Genomic DNA, 17,623 nt, shown 5'->3' with positions numbered 1-17,623 from the left:
CATGACTAAAACTCAGGTTTTCAAAGATTAAATAATGACATCAGGAAATGCTTTATGGTAAGTGAAAAAAAAGCAAGCATAGATACAGTATGGTTCTATTTTTTAAAATAGAAAATAGAAAAGTGTATAGTATTACAAAGCTATAGTAATCAAAACAGTATGGTATTGGCATAAAAACAGACATGTAGATCAGTGGAACAGAATGGAGAGCCCAGAGATAAACCCATACATATGGTTAATTTATGACAAAGGAGTCAAAAATATATTGGGAAAAGATAGTCTCTTCAATAAATGGGGTTGGAAAAACTGGACAGCCACGTGTGAAAGAATGAAACTGGACCACTATCTTACACCATGCAGAAAAATCAATTCAAAATGGATTAAAGACTTGAATGTAAGACCCGAAACCACAAAACTCCTAGAAGAAACAGTGGGTAAGGTCCTTGACGTTGGTCTTGGCAACTGTTTTTTGGATTTCACACCAAAAGCAAAGGCAACAAATGCAAAAATAAACAGTGGGACTACATCAAACTAAAAAGCTTCAGTACAGTATAGGAAACTATCAACAAAATGAAAAGGCAACCTACCAAATGGGAGAAAATATTTGCAAATCATATATCTGACAAGGGGGTTAATATCCAAAATATATAAAGAACTCATACAACTCAACAGAAAAAAAAATCCAATTAAAAAATGGGCAGTGCTTCCCTGGTGGCACAGTGGTTGAGAGTCTGCCTGCTGATGCAGGGGACATGGGTTCGTGCCCCCGTCTGGGAAGGTCCCACACGCCGTGGAGCAGCTAGGCCCGTGAGCTGTGGCTGCTGAGCCTGCGCGTCCGGAGCCTGTGGTCTGCAACAGGAGAGGCCACAACAGTGAGACACCCGCGTACCACAAAAAAAAAAAAAAAAAAAAAAAAGGGCAGAGGAAATGAATAGACATTTTTCCAAAGAAGACATACAAGTGGCCAACTGGTACATGAAAAGGTGTTCAACATCACTAATTAGTAGGGAAATACAAATTAAAACCACAATGAGATATCATCTCCCACCTGTTAGAATGGCTGTTAACAAGAAATAACAAGTGTTGGTGAGGATGTGGAGAAAAGGCAACACTTGTGCACTGCTGGATGCAGCCACTATATACAACAGTATGGCGGTTCCTCAAAAAGTTAAAAATAGAACTACCATATGTTCCAGCAATTCCACTTCTGGGTATTATCTGAAGGAAACAAAATCACTATCTTGAAAAGATATCTGCACACCTATGTTCAGTGCAGCATTATTTGCAATAGTCAAGACATGAAATGGAAACAACTTAAGTGTCCATCAGTGGATGAATGGATAAAGAAAATGTGACTATCTATCTATATCTCTCTCTCTTTTTTTTTTTTTTTTGCTATATGCGGGCCTCTCACTGCTGTGGCTTCTCCCATTGCGGAGCCCAGGCTCCGGACGCGCAGGCTCAGCGGCCATGGCTCACGGGCCCAGCCGCTCCACGGCATGTGGGATCTTCCCGGACCGGGGCACGAACCCGTGTCCCCTGCATCGGCAGGCGGACTCTCAACCACTGCGCCACCAGGGAAGCCCTATCTATATATCTCTTAAAAAAGAAGGAAATTGTGCCATTTGTGACAACATGGACGGAACTTGAGGGCATTGTGCTAAGTGAAATAAGTGAGACAGAGAGAGGCAAATACTGTGTGATCTCACTTATATTATGTGAAATCTAAAAAAAAAAAGCTGAACTCAGGACTTCCCTGGTGGTCCAGTGGTTACAAATCCACCTTCCAATGCAGGGGACGCGGGTTCGATCCCTGGTCAGGGAACTAAGATCCCACATGCCACGGGGCGACTGAGTCTGCGCACTCTGGAGCCTGTGCACCACAACTAGAGAGAAGCCTGCCCACCGCAACGAAGAGCCCGCATGCTGCAACTAAGACCCGACACAGCCTAAATAAATAAATGTTAAACAAAAATTAAAAATAAATTTAAAAACCTGAACTCATAGATACACCACCAAATGGTGGTTGCCAAAGGAGGCGGGGCAGGGGGGGAGTGGGTGAAGGTAGTGGAAAGTACAAATTTCCAGTAATAAGATAAATAAGTTCTGGGGATATAATCTACAACATGGTGACTATAGTTAACAAGATTGTGTAAGTTAAAAAGATTGTGAGGGCTTCCCTGGTGGCACAGTGGTAGAGAGTCCGCCTGCCAATGCAGGGGACATGGGTTCGTGCCCCGGTCCGGGAAGATCCTGCATGCCGTGGAGCGGCTGAGCCCGTGAGCCATGGCCACTGAGCCTGCGTGTCTGGAGCCTGTGCTCTGCAACAGGAGAGGCCACAACAGTGAGAGGCCCGTGTACCGCAAAAAAAAAAAAAAAAAGATTGTGTATTTGAGAGTTGCTAAGAGAGTGTATCTTAAAAGTTCTCATCACAAGAAAAAACAGTAACTGTGTGGTGATGGATGTTAACTAAATTTATTGTGCTAATCATTATGTTATACACCTAAAACTAATACAGTGTTATATGTCAATTTTATCCGAATTTTAAAAAGTGTGTAGAAGAAACCAATAGTTAATTAGTCTTAAAGCTGCATGGTGAGATTACAAGTAAATTTATTCTCTTCTTAAAACTTCTTTTGAATAAAATAAACATTTCAAAGAAAATGGTTCAGGCTCTTAAAATACTTGAGATCTATGGTGAATTAGGTTTCAGTTTAACAAAAGTCACATTAAAAATCTCTTAGTTTAGGTAAGCTACCACAAAACAATACCAAGACAAAAAGTAGTACTTGAAAAGGGGATAACTTTCAATACTACTTTAACTCATATTGTTGTAGTATATAAATAATTATGTACTCCTGCCTATGAGGACTGACTACTGGTCAATAGATAACTTGGATTTATTAATAACATTCATAGATCTAATTCTGACATATCTCTAAGTCATACCTTGAGAATAGCTATAAGCTTGAGAAGGATCAACTATCATGTCCATTGAGAATGAGTTGTATGATTCCTGAGAATGTTTCTCCAACACCTCTCCTGTATCACTGGATGAAGATGATGATGAAGACAATCCCAGTCTAACGTATCTTCCTTTTCTACCACAGAGTGAACAATCTACAGGTGTGGCACTAGGTCCCCGGGGCAGTTGAACTTCATCTCTGTGGTAGTTTCTAACAGCTCCACTGTGATGCACAGAGCGTTCTCGTTGCCATATATAATGGGTTGGAGCAATGGCCATAACCTATGGTGAAAAGCTTTCTTTTAGAATTTTAATAAGATTTTTAAACTTAGTAAAATTAAGAACAAAAATTATAAATCAAGAACAAGCTACCTATAAAACTAGATCTAAAAACCTGTCACGGATTTTTTTTGAAGAAAAAAAGCATTTCCAGATAAGATAATATTACCTATAAAGTGATTCATTGCTTGGATCCGTAAGATAATAATTGATAAAGTATTTAAATTATTTCAAACAGGAAATAGAACTGAAGCAAACTTCCAGGTTTTTCAATTCTGGATGTTATAGGTTTAGGAAAAATAATACAGTTAGTCCAAAACAATACATAATTCTCTGGAATGTACTGGGTTGAAAACAATATTTTTAATTGAGGTTTCCAGCTATGTATGTTAGGCTAATCTTAACATGTTTGCAATCACAGCAAGAGATATGGTGAATGAAAACACAGGTAAGGTGCTTAACCTCTCTGTTCCTATTCTCTTGTCTGTGGTATGGAGAGAATAATGGTGTCTATTGTAGAGGGTTGTTGCAAAGATTAGATGAGGGATTATTCAGAAAGTACTCAAGATTCCGCACTACCTCTCAGGCATTGTTCTCTAAAGTCGGTTAGAGAACAGACTGCCTTTAGAGTCAGGATAGACTTAGTTTCTTATTCTGGCTCTGCCACTTCCTAGTTGTATGATACTTTGCAAGTTACTTAACCTTTCTGAGCCTCAGTATCTTCATATAGAAAACTGGGGATACCATCTGCCTCATAGGATTGTCCTGAAGGTTAAATATGTGTTAAATCCTTATCACATAGTAAACATCTGGCGAATGATAGCCATTTAAGACAAGCTAGCGAAGTGTACCTACCTGCTGACCTCATGGTGTCTAAAATTTCTAAACAGAGTGTGAGAATGTTACTTCTAAGCAAAAATGTTTAGTTGCGGTTATCAGTGACCCAAGGTAAATGAGAATTGTAGAATTTGAGAGCTAGACAGTGCTTTTTAAAAAAATTTATTTTATTCAAGTATCCAGACAAAATTATTATTCAAAAAAGACAGACAGTGCTTTATTAATTGCCTAGATGAGTGATTTTCAAACTGGTTTGAGGAGCCCTAGGTTTCACAGACAACAGTTGGGGTCGCAGGAGGGGCTAAGGGAAGACAGAGCAGGTGGAGGACCTCAATTTGGGGGATTGTGTGTAAAATCTTGTTTGGAAAGAAGGCTTTTGCTGTTAAGAATGAAAACCTTAAAACCCCCAGATTAAAGCTGATTCCCTCAGAAAATAGGGTAATTGTGCCTCCCCCAAGACAATGCATAAAGAATACTAGCAATGCTAATTTTTAAAGTGTACTTTAGGATTGGATTTATTTTATAATCTACTTCTTAAATCCTTCAAAACAGTTTTCAACCAAAGACATGTAATAAAGTTATATATCTTTTAAAAGGTAGAAGTAAATAAAGATGTTAACTCTAAATATACACATTTCTATGACAATGTAAAACTAGGTGCAGAGATACCCAAGGTGAGGAAGTAGAATATCAAATTTTCTTATTCCTTCCATATTTATTTACTATTTTTCTCTATTTCTGTCTTTATTGCTCATGTCTGGAATGTCCTTTCCCTTTATTTGTCTTAGTATTTCTTTTCCTTCAATGCCCAACATATGCCCACCTTTCTAGAAACTCCAGCTTTCAGATTTTCTTGTTTTATTGTTAATGCTATATTAGGACTCAGCATGTAAATGTTAGCACTCAGATGTACCTTTTTTTTTTTTTTTTTTTTTTGCTTTTTGCTGTATGCGGGCCTCTCACTGTTGTGGCCTCTCCCGTTGCGGAGCACAGGCTCCGGATGCGCAGGCCCAGTGGCCATGGCTCACGGGCCCAGCCGCTCCGCGGCATATGGGATCCTCCCAGACCGGGGCACGAACCCGTATCCCCTGCATCGGCAGGCGGACTCTTAACCACTGCGCCACCAGGGAGGCCCCAGATGTACCTTTTTATGCATGTAACCTGTTCTGCCGAAAGCCCCCTCTGGACAGGAATAGTTTCTCATACACCTTTCAAATGCCTTCTCCACAATACTATGCAGTCATTAAATATTTTTTAATGATAGATGAAAATATTTAAGGATTAGAGGCCACTAACATTATGAGCCTTCAGCAATATGATTTTTGTAGGAATCCTATATAGCAAAGTCTAGTGAAAAGAGCAGAGGGAAATATGAAGTAAAGGGCACAATATAGAAGATTTGGTACTGTTCTTTCTGCAATAAGCTAGGCATTGTAGTCTCTCCACATGCTAACCCATCTAGAAAAATGCATGCACACACTCCTCTGTTAGGCTATTTAGTTCCTGAGATAACATAATAGATATAAGTGCATTTTCTAAACTAACCAACATAAGAGATGGAGGCTAGATGTCAGAGAAAACAGAACACTGGGAAGGCATTAGATGTGAAGTCAAGTTCTGGCTCTGCCACTTAACTGATATATGATCTTGAGTAAATCTCAACCTCCTTGGTCCTCACAAGTTTTTTTGTAAGGATAAGAAGATAATTTCTATGAAAACAAATTTGTAAAGCACAATGCAAGTGTATAGTATAATTACTGTAAGCCAGTTTGTGGCTACTATCATAACTTGAGTTTATTTTAGGATATGTGACTAAAAAATGGGTTGACAGTATGCCAGTACTGGACTCAATAACAAAGGCATAGAAAACTAAATTTCTAATAGCATGTCTTGCTACTATAATGCAGCAAACTTCAGGGCAAGGATGATGTAATACTTCTTTATAATAAACCTCCACAACACTGAACTTAGTGTCTTACTCATAAATTAGCTGTTAAATGAATACTTAAGAGAACAGGATAAAATCTACTAGGTAATTTCTTTTTCTGTACACCAACATGATTCAAATGTACCTGGTTGGAACCAAAAAAAAAATCTTATCTTTATCTAGTTTATCTGTCTGGATAAGGGTCAGTGCTAGGTGAGCTCGGTAAAGAATTATTTTTTGGTTTTTTTTAATTTATTTATTTTTGGCTGCGTTGTTGCTGCACACAGGCTTTCTCTAGTTGCGGCGAGTGGGGGCTACTCTTCGTTGTGGTGCACAGGCTTCTCATTGCGGTGGCTTCTCTTTGTTGCAGAGCACGGGCTCTAGGCATGCAGGCTTCAGTAGTTGTGGCATGTGGGCTCAGTAGTTGTGGCTCATGGGCTCTAGAGCACAGGCTCAGTAGTTGCAGCACACGGGCTTAGTTGCTCCGCGGCATGTGGGATCTTCCCGGACTAGGGCTCGAACCCATGTCCCCCACATTGGCAGGCAGATTCTTAACCGCTGCACCACCAGGGAAGCCAAGAATTGTTTTATAGTTTTGTTTATTTAAAAAAAGTTTTTAATCAAGTATAGTTGATCTACAATGTTTCAGGTGTACAGCAAAGTGATTCAGTTATATATTTTTTCAGATTCTCTTCCATTATTGGTTACTACGAGATATTGAATATAGTTCCCTGTGCTATACAGTAGGTCCTGTTGTTGTTTGTCTTCATAGATAAGAAGGTATGAAAAAGAATCAGAAGCTTTAAGTTCCATTCATTCTGTCAGTCAGCTATATTTACTGAGCACCTGCAAGTCAGGCACTGTTACTGCATTCCTCTCTCCCTTCATCCCCAGGCAACCACTTTCTGTTACTTTGGATTATATATTCTTCACAGTTGACATAAATGAAACCATACAATATGTGGTCCTTTGGGGACTGGCTTCTTTCATTTAGCATAATGTTTTCAGGGTTCATCCACTTTGTAACATATATCAGTACTTTATTCCTTTTAATTGTCAAGTAATATATCATTGTATAGATATTTTGTCAATCCATTAATTAGCTGCTGGACATTTCGACTGTTTTCACAACTATTGACTATTATGAATAAGGCTGCTTGCTATGAACATTCATGCACAAGTTTTTGTGTGGACATAGTTTTCATTTCTTTTGAGTATAAAACTAGGAGTGGAATTGCTGGGTCATATGGTAACTCTGTTTAGCATTTTGAGGAAATGCCAGACTGTTTTCTAAAGCAACTACATGATTTTACAATCCCACCAGAAGTATATAAGGATTCCAATTTCTCCACATCCTTATCAATACTTGTTATTGTCTTTTTTTAAAAAAAATTATAGTCATCCTAGTGGGTGTAAAGTGATATCTCCTTGTGTTTTTGATTTTGTATTTTTCTGATGGCTAATGATGTTGAGCATCTTTTCATGTGCTTTTTTGCCCATCTGAATATCTTTTTTAAAGAAATACATATTCAGATCCTTTGCCCTTTAAAAAATTGGGTTGTCTCTTTAATACTGAGTTGTAAGAGCTGTTTATATATTTTAGATATAAGTGCCTTATAAGACAGATGATTTGCAAAATTTTTCTTCCAGTTTGTGGGTTGTCTCTTCACTTTCTTAATGGTGTCCTTTGAAGAACAAAAGTTTAAAATTTTGATGATGTCCATTTTATCTATATTTCCTATTCTTGCTTGTGCTTCTGGTATTATATCTAAGAAACCGAATCCAAGGTCATGAAGATGTAACCCCTATGTTTTAAGATTTTTATAGTTTTTAGCTCTTAAATTTAGGTCTTTGATCCATTTTGAGTTAGGTTTTTATATATAATATGGAGTAGGGGTCCAAGTGCTTTCTTTTGCACGTGGACATCCAGTTGTTCCAGCACAATTTGTTGAAAAGACGATTCATTCCCCACTTACTTTTCTTGGTACCCTTGCCAAAAGTCAACTGGACTCTTCAATTTTTATTCCATTGAGGGAGTTACTACTCAGTATAGGGCGGTAAGGAACGGTTTCACTGAGGTGACATTTAAGCAGAGTCCTGAATGAAGTGAGGAAGTAAAGCATATGAATTTCTGGGGGAAAGCATTCCAGGTAATAGGAATGGCAAATGCAAAGACCCTGAGGTGGGAGTGTCCTTGGTGCATTTGAAGAATAGCAAGTAGGCCAGAGTGGTTGCAGTGAAATGAACAAGGATGGGAGATGAAGTGAAAGAGATAAAGGAGGAGAGTTAGCAGACCATGTAGATCCAGAATAAGCACTTTGTGTCTTTTACTCTATGTGAGATGGGAAGCCTCTGGAGGCTTTTGAGTAAAGGAGACATGATTTGATTTTCTAAAAGATTTACTCTTTAAATCTGCTATGAAGAAGAGTCTATAGGGAAGAAAGATTATAAGGGAGACTATTTGGAAAGTTATGACAATAGTTGAGGCAACAGATGACAATTAAAGTAGGGTTTAGTGGTGGAGGTGGTAAGAAATGGTAGGATGCTGGATTTTCTTTAAGGTATAGATGTGGGAAAAAAAAAGTCTAGGGTGACAGTTTTTTGGCCTGAACAACTAGAATGATGAAGTTACTATTTATTAACATGTGGAAGATTGTAGGAGGAGCAAGTGTAGAGGTCTATGTGGGGGAATCAAAAACTCAATTTTCAGCATGTTAAGTTTGAGGTATCTACTAGATAATGAAATGTAAATTAAAAATTGGATATGCAGATCTGGAATTAGGAGAGAGAGATGTTAGTTCTCAGTGTTGAAGCCTTGAGAGACTAAGCTTTTCTGTAAATCCCATTATACAACTGACCTTCCAGGTGTCTAAAACTTTGTAGTCTTTTACACATACACCATTAAGCCACATAATTCTCTGTCTCTTTGTCTGGTGCCAGCAACTGAGGTAATTCCAGCTCCAACAGAATAAAGTTGTTGCAGTTAAAATGCTAGTCATTGTATTTTAGGAGTGGGTAAGCAACCTGCCATGAGGAAGCATTGCCTATCCCGGCCTCTTTTGCCTCCAGTGCCCCCTCCATGTACTTAGGTGAGTGTTCTACAGGGCTTGAAGCATTTACTTTGAAAAAATCAGTGTTCAAGTAAGGCCCGCTATCACATCAAGGATGGCAACAGGTGTGCAAATTACCCACTCCTCACCTAGGGAGGTAGTGACAAAAAATAACAAGACAGGACTTTTTCAATGCCCTGTAATTGGAATGAGTCCTTTATTATTATTTTTTTTTTTTTGCTTTTTTTTTTTTTTTAGATGTTGGGTGTAGGAGTTTATTTTTATTTTATTTATTTTTGCTGTGTTGGGTCTTCGTTTCTGTGGGAGGGCTTTCTCTAGTTGTGGCAAGCGGGGGCCACTCTTCACTGCGGTACGCAGGCCTCAGTATCGCGGCCTCCCCCGTTGCGGAGCACAGGCTCCAGTCGCGCAGGCCCAGTAGTCGTGGCTCACGGGCCCAGTCGCTCCGCGGCATGCGGAATCCTCCCAGACCAGGGCCCGAACCCGTGTCCCCTGCATTAGCAGGCAGACTCCCAACCACTGCGCCACCAAGGAAGCCCTGGAATGAGTCCTTTAAATTCCTTAATGAGGATCCATTAATTTGGGGAGGTGGGTCATACATACCCAACTTTTCATATTTTTCTATTGAATATAATCTTGTAAAGACTTGGCCTGCTGCACAGTCTTCTAAGTTATTTCTGAATCCTTGCATTTCCCCCAACATTCAACAATCCTAATTTAATTCACAAATATGCATAACTGCTATATCTTCATCTCATTAATAAATATAATTAACAAGGTTAATTCTGGGCAGAGTTCTGTGACACACCTCTGAAGTCTTCCCTCAGGTCTGACACTAATCCATTAATTGGCTCCTTTGGCCTGTAGTCATTAAACTAGATATGACTTTTTTTTTGGGGGGGGCTGTGTTGGGTCTTCGTTGCTGCACGTGGGCTTTCTCTAGTTGCAGCGAGTGAGGACTACTGTTCTTTGTGGTGCGCAGGCTTCTCATTGTGGTGGCTTCTCTTGTTGTGGAGCATGGGCTCTAGGCGCACAGGCTTCAATAGTTGCAGCATGCAGGCTCAGTAGTTGTGGCTACACGGGCCCTAGAGCACACAGACTTCAACAGTTGTAGCATGTGGGATCGGTAGTTGTGGCTCGTGGGCTCTAAAGCAGAGGTCCCCAACCTTTTTGGCACCAGGCACTGGTTACATGGAAGACGATTTTTCCACTGGTGGGGGTGGATGGTTCAGGTGATAATGCAAGCGATGGGGAGCGGCAGACAAAGCTTCGCTCACTCACCCACTGCTCACTTCCTGCTGTGTGGCTCAGTTCCTAACAGGCCATGGACCGGTACTGGGGGTTGGCGACCCCTGCTCTAGAGCGCAGGCTCAGTAGTTGTGGCGCATGGGCTTAGTTGCTCCACAGCATGTGGGATCTTCCCGGACCAGGTATTGAACCTGTGTCCCCTGCATTGGCAGGCGGATTCTTAACCACTGCGCCACCAGGGAAGTCCCATATGACTTCATTTAATTACAGCATTATCTAGCCCACATTTACCAAACTTCTCTGAACTAGTACTGCCTTATAGTGATCATTGCCTTCCATTTAATTTTCTACTCCAAATTTTTTTAGTTTGAAACATTAACTTTCTTTACTGAAAACCAGAACTTTAGATAAAATAACTAATCTTTTAATTTTTAGTGTCTTTCTGCTTTATATTAATAGAATCTGGCATCAAGGAAACTTTATGTATGCTATGTGAAAAAAGGTAGTTTTTAAACTTATTTTATACCATGTAGTTCACATTTAACCTTGGGAACTTGAAATTTTGATACTTTAACAGAAATTATTTAATGGAAATTATTATTCAGCTCCAATGTTATTACCATGACATATTTTTGGAATGTGCATGCTATTCTTTCCCAATATCTAATATACTGGTGATCTTTTAGAGAAGAGAAACACTCTAAAATAAAAATACTTTCTACAGAAATAGGCTGCTCTGAAAAACAGAAATGACAATTTTTAATTATTGTGGTATAAAATTAAAACATCAACATTGTAATATAAAAGTTGTACTCATGGTAATCATCAAGGTTAATGGTTTACCCTTCATATACAAAAAAAAGTGAAACATTAGAAGCACATTAAAAAGCAAGACAAGGAAAACTACATAAAGAGAAGAGAGAGATTATATATATAACACATGTAAAAATCTTACCTCCTCACAGCATCGCCGGCTTACAATAGCCCTATAGTCAATTCTATCCCAGAGTTTGTCCCTTAACTTTAAGAAATCAGGGAATAATTTTCTCCAGTTTTTCCCTAAAGCCCATGGAAAAATTTCATATTTGGATTCTTCTTCATCTTCTTCAACTGTATTAGCCAGATACCTAGCAAAGAAGACCAACAACTCAAAAAAGAAATGGGTAAAGGACAGGAACAGACAAGTTCACACACACACACACACACACACACACCAACTTGTTTATAAACACATAAAAGATGTTCAACCTTATGCATGATTAAAGAAAGGTAAATCAAAAATAAAGATACAGTGAATTTTACCTTGTTGAGTTCTGGATACTTTTATATTCCTATCAATCTTGAGCTTTGCTCTGGTATGCAGTTATATGGAAACAGTCTGATCCTTTCAAGTCTTGCTTTCATGATTTGTCAGGTGGATCTGGAGTAATGTTCAGTCTGGGGCTAATTTCTCCCCACTAAGGCAAGACGTTCCTGAGTACTGTATTCAGTACTGAATTACTCAGTGTGAATTATAAGTTTTTTCAGTCTGGCTGGTGGGAACAGGCACTATTTCCAGCCCTGGGTGAATGTTAGTCACTGTGTTCCCTCTATTCTTACGGTCTTTCCCTACACTCAAATACCTGAGGGGGAATCAGGCATGCATAAAAGCAGGAAAACCGGACAGATAAGAATAATCATCAGTCAATCAAAACTGACTCACATGACAGAAGTAACAGACAAGGATACTAAAACAGTTATAATTATTCCAGATGTTCAAAAATATTAGACACATTGAAAGTATACCTCTAGAGATGAAAACTATGTGTACAATGAAAAATACATTGAGTGGGGTTAACAGCAGATTAAATTTTGCAGAGGAAAAGATTTGTTCATTGAAGACATAGCAATATAAACTATCTAAAGTGAAACACACAGAGAAAAGGAAACAAAAATAATGAACAGAGCATCAATAAGCTGTGAGACAACTTTAAGCAGCCTAATAAAGGTGAAATTGCAATCCCTAAAGGGTGGTGGGTGGACAGAAAAAACATTTGAAGAAATAATGACTGAAAATTTTCAAAATTTGATGAAAACTATAAACCTACAAAGAAGCTCAGTGAACTCCAAAGCACAAAACATGAAGACAATTATACTAAGGCATATCATAATTAATTACTTAGGACCAGTAATAAAGAGAAAATCTTAAAAGCAGTCAGAAAAAAAAATAAGACATGTTAGATAATACAGGAACAGAGATAAGGATGGAGCAGATTTCCCACTGGAAACAATGCAAGCTCCATAGATGACTTTCTAAGAAAAATAGGCGACTCGCAATAAAAAAAAATTACAAAACATACAAGGGAACAAGGCACCATGAACAGAAACAGTCTTTGAAGTGTGAAGATACTGGAATTAACAGACAAACACCCAAGAAAAGGGGGTCTTAAAAGCAATCAGAAAGGAAGGCAAATGATCCCAAGTGGAAGGTTTGAGATGCAAGAAGGAATAGTAATCAAAGATATATAGATATATGGGCAAATCTAAACAAATGTTGAATTTATAAAACAACAATAATAATATCTAACCTTTAAGAGAGCATCAGGTAGAACTAATAGAATTGCAAAACAAGAGAATAGAAGTTGGGAAGAGTGATTAGAGTTAAAATGCTTAAGGGTCTTGTAATTAAAAATAACTAGGGCAATTGCTAAAAGAATAGGTATAGAATGTAAGATTTCCAAACATGTAGAGGAAAAAAAGATGTCAAAAGTAAAAATATTAAAATCTCAATCAAAAAGAAGATAAAAATGGAGGGGAAAGAAGAAAGAAAAAAATGGGACATAACAAAATACACAACAAGATGGTAGGAAAAAATGCAAATATATAAGAAACAATAGAATATTATTCTGCAGTGAAAATGAAATGAACTATAGCTACATGTATCAATAGAAATGAATCTCAAAATAATATTATAAAGCAAAAGAAGAAAGTTACAGAAGAATGATAATGGTAATTATGGTGTATAATTATTTTATTATATAGCACCCAAATAGGAATAACCAAATAATATATTATTTAGAGGTATATACATAGAATAAAGAAAAGTAAGAAAATGATTACTTGTGGAAGGGAGGGGACTCTAATTGGGAAACTGTGTGCTGTGAGTTTCTAAGATTCTGGCAATGTTCTATTCTTGAGTCATGGGTACATGAGTATTTGTTTTGCTTCTATTTTACAAACACATACGTATACATTCCATACACTCTTTTGTAAATATTTCACATTAAAAAAATTTAAAGGCACAGAAGTGTATAATACATCTCTATTCATGTAATATACACACTGGTTCATGTATAGAAAATTATTTCTAGACACATACATATGAAACTGTTAACTGTCCTTGAGGAGGGAGGTCAAGGTCTTGAGATATGAGGAAGACTTACTTTTAATTGTATACCCTCCTATATATTTTTTTAACCATGTGCATATTCATATTTAGTTACATTAATATAAAATGAGTATGTACATATTTTTATCCTCCCTTAAAATAAGTATTTTAATATTACCTTATTATATTGCGTTATATATGTATTACCTTATTATAAAGCACCTCATTGTTAAACCCATTCAGTTATATGAGTCAAATCATGTCCTTTGTGAAATTACATATGAAATTTCATGCTTGCGGATTACGAAAAATCTATAATGGACTATGGTACTCCAGTATCAGGACCACATTATGATTCTATTCTACATTAACAATTTTTCAGGCTCAAGGTAATGAAATATCTGTCTCTTACACATGTAAGTTGTCTTCTAATTTGAAATAGATTTTTCTTGGAGCAGAGTCCATTTCTTTTGCATCGGGTTAATTATGTTTATTCAAATAAAGAATTAAGAACCTCCTATGTCAGCCACTGAAGTATGCAAAAAAAGTAAGATACACATTCCTTGCCCTTAAGGAGTCTACAGTCAAGTAGAAAAGGCAATCAAGTATGAAATAAATACATAACTGAAAGAGAATATAGGAAAATGATAATAGAAGTTCAGAGTGTTATAAGAATATATAGAAAGGAAAAGGAGTTGAGTTAGAACTGTGGCTGAGGAAATATTTAATGAGAACTATTGAGTAAGGTTGTATCAAAAGAATGATTAGATATAAAAATGTAAATTATAATTCATGTTAATTTTCATATGGAGCTTATAATACAACATGCAACGCAACCTGACATGCTACTACACAGTGTAAGCTAACACAGTGCTTTGCTGGTAATAACTTTACAAAACTTGTCAAATCCAATTTGGGGCATCTGGTAAGATTTAAATAAAGTTTCTTTTGGTTTGTTTTCAATTTTCAGGTGAGAAAAAAACTATAAAATACATATTGCATCAACATACAGATATAATACTAAGAGTCATGTAAACAGCAGCTTAGTGTTAAATGGCTGAATTTGGCCATTGGCAAGTCACACCTGAATTTGCTGATTAACTTTTGTGACCTTGGAAAGTACTTAATCTTCCTCAGTTTCAATTTCCCCATCTGTAAAATGGAGATAATTTTTAAAATGTATCTTGTAAGGAAGATTAGATGAGTTTATAGAAAACATTTTTGTGATACCTTGCACATGATACTCAGTATTAGCTAATACTATTATATTCCCCCCATTTAGCAATCATCAACTCAAATTTTATATTGAGTTCATTTTTTCCTATGCATGGGGAAATGTGTCTGCTGAAAACATGCAGAGACAATTTCTTATAGTCCTATTTCTTGAATCACTCTTTGATTCTGAATTAAACAGACTTTAAATAAATTCTTCAGTGCTAACGGTTGTTGTGGTATTCAACTTAAATATTTTTATATGTAGTTCCCTAGTTAGGTACTTAAAATTATATTCATATATTCCAAACTGCAGCATTATATCAGGTACTAGGTAGAAAAGATTTTGATATTGAGATGTCTAGAGCATTTTCCACAAGATGTTCAGTGTAAAAGGGCAATAATGATAATAATTTTTACTATACATTAAATTTCAAAGAGAATATTCTGGCTTTAAAAAAAATCTATAAGTCCAAAAGAGGAAAATTTGGGATAATTTATATGGAACACTATATAAATTATGGAAATGTGAAAGGTACAATACAAACTCAAGTAGAATACTGAATAATAAATGTTAGGCATATGGCAGGATAAGACCAGTGAAAAGAACATAAGAATATCCTATTAAAGTAAAAAAATATATAGCTTTTAAACAGGAAGGCCTATTCAAAGATATACGTCAGGTTTTAAACAGCCTCTATTTTAAATAAGGTATTGTATATATTATAAATAACTAGCACAAAAATCACTTAGTAGAAAGCATACTTACAGAGCAATAAAGAAATTTATCCTGGTATGCTCATTTATAGTAAATTTAGCTCTCTTGAAATAAACAAAGGTCATAGCCAAAAGATACTATAGGGAAAAAAGTTAAAAGTTAATATTAATGTTTTGCTTTCATAGTAAAACTGCTTTAAAATAGTTACGTTTATAAGCTAAAATAAAGCATTATTTATCCTTATTATAGAATTAGCTATTTATTCGAGTCCTTATTTTTTGGCTTTCTTTAATCCATATGAACAGTGAGAAATAGTTCTGGATCATTTATTATTAAACTATAATTTTAACCTCTAAATTTTATTATTGCCATCTATTCAGACCTATAGAGAAGCTGAAATAATAATCAAGTGAATAACCATACATCCTTCACCTAGATTCACCAATTGTTTTTCTGTTGCCACACTGGCTTGATGTATGTGTATATGCAAAAATTTTTCCCCTCAACCCTTTGAGTTAGTTGCAGACATCCATACTCACTTTTTAAAATAATTTTTGAAAAATAACGTCTAACCAGAGATTAGAACAAACCTGGCTCTATTTTCATTGGAATAAAAGTGTTTTAAATGTACAATTAGGAAGACATATGTCTAGCCTGCTATTAGGACCCATGCCAGGTTCTGCCTGTTCAAATTAAAAACAAGTTATGATACTGATATATTGATAATAGACTCCCTCTCATAAAATGCCTAATTCATGCTACCTTCACAGGTTTGGCCACAAAGGTGATTCCAAATTTTCAAGGTAACTTTCAGTAGAGGACTCTTGATATATTGAGTGTTAAGATACAGTACGCCTGGTTAGTTACTTTAAAGGCACTGCCCCCTGCTGTCCAACAACTTTAATTACTGTAAAGTGCTTAAAATTGTAAAATTTAAAACTTTAGAACTCCACATGAACTGGATATTTTACATTAAGGCATTACTGTCAATTTTTAAAAGCATCAGTGACACTGATTATGTTTTAAAAGATCTCACCTTTTAGAAGTACATCTTTAAATATTTATGGATAAAATGTTAGGATGTCTGGGATTTGCTTCAAAATAATCCACGTTTGGGGAGAGAGATTAGAAGAAACAAGAATGGCCATGAGTTGATCATTGTTTTAGCTGGATGACAGGCACTTGGAGGGTCTTTGTTCTATTCTCTCTACTATAAGTGGTATGTTTGAAATTTTCTAAAAATTTTCAAAATTAAAAAAACCCTCTTATTTTTGTTATCTTAAGTTTAAAATAAGAGTTCACATCAATATGAAAATTAGTGGGTATTTAATCATGAGCTAGTCTTCTGTTCATTCCCTTTTCTGTTGGTTGGCACATTATTTATTTATTTATTTATTTATTTATTTATTTATTTATTTATTTTTGGCTGCATTGGGTCTTCGTTGCTGCGTGCCGGCTTTCTCTAGTTGCGGCGTGGGGAGGCTACTCCTCGTTGTGGTGCGCGGGCCTCTCACTGTGGTGGCTCCTCCCGTTGCAGAGCAGGGGCTCCAGGCATGCAGGCCTCAGCAGTTGCAGCACGCAGGCTCAGTAGTTTTGTCTCGCGGGCTCCAGAGCGCAGGCCCAGCAGTTGTGGCACATGGGCCCAGATGCTCCGCAGCATGTGGGATCTTCCCGGACCAGGGATCAAACCCATGTCTCCTGCACTGGCAGGCGATTCTTAACCACTGTGCCACCAGGGAAGTCCCATTGCATGTTATTTTAAATGTGATACGAAGTCATGCTGAATTTTCTGATATGACTAACTGGTCTAAGATGACATTTATAAAGCTGAAATTCTAACTGATCAGCTAAACCTAAATAGTATAGAAACATCACAATCCCTAGTATATAAGTCAGCATCATGATGTTCTTTTATGAAACACTGATTCCTAAATAAAGAACAAGATAAACTAATTTTACTCTACAAGACTATTGGGATTTGTTTTATCTAAATTATCTACAA

At 36.8% G+C, this 17,623-nt stretch overlaps 1 protein-coding gene across 2 annotated transcripts in view; it reads right to left on the bottom strand.

Moving 5' to 3' along the window:
• The window catches only part of SPDYA (speedy/RINGO cell cycle regulator family member A), a 33,268-nt gene that overhangs the window by 11,353 nt on the left and 4,292 nt on the right, over positions 1–17,623 (bottom strand). Inside the window, exons 3-6 of one of the 2 annotated variants that reach the window (XM_060117276.1) lie at positions 15,673–15,758; positions 11,280–11,451; positions 2,950–3,247; positions 2,873–2,875 (exon numbers count right to left, since the gene is read on the bottom strand). In XM_060117276.1, coding sequence (XP_059973259.1) covers positions 2,873–2,875; positions 2,950–3,247; positions 11,280–11,451; positions 15,673–15,758 — 559 coding nt within the window. The remainder of the gene's footprint in view (positions 1–2,872; positions 2,876–2,949; positions 3,248–11,279; positions 11,452–15,672; positions 15,759–17,623) is intronic. The other variant, XM_060117275.1, reaches the window with a different exon arrangement.

This window comes from Mesoplodon densirostris, chromosome 14 (genome assembly GCF_025265405.1).
Source record: "Mesoplodon densirostris isolate mMesDen1 chromosome 14, mMesDen1 primary haplotype, whole genome shotgun sequence".
NCBI classification, from domain to species: domain Eukaryota; kingdom Metazoa; phylum Chordata; class Mammalia; order Artiodactyla; family Ziphiidae; genus Mesoplodon; species Mesoplodon densirostris.
Note: the sequence above shows the minus strand (reverse complement) of the source record. Positions and strands in the feature narration are given on the sequence as shown.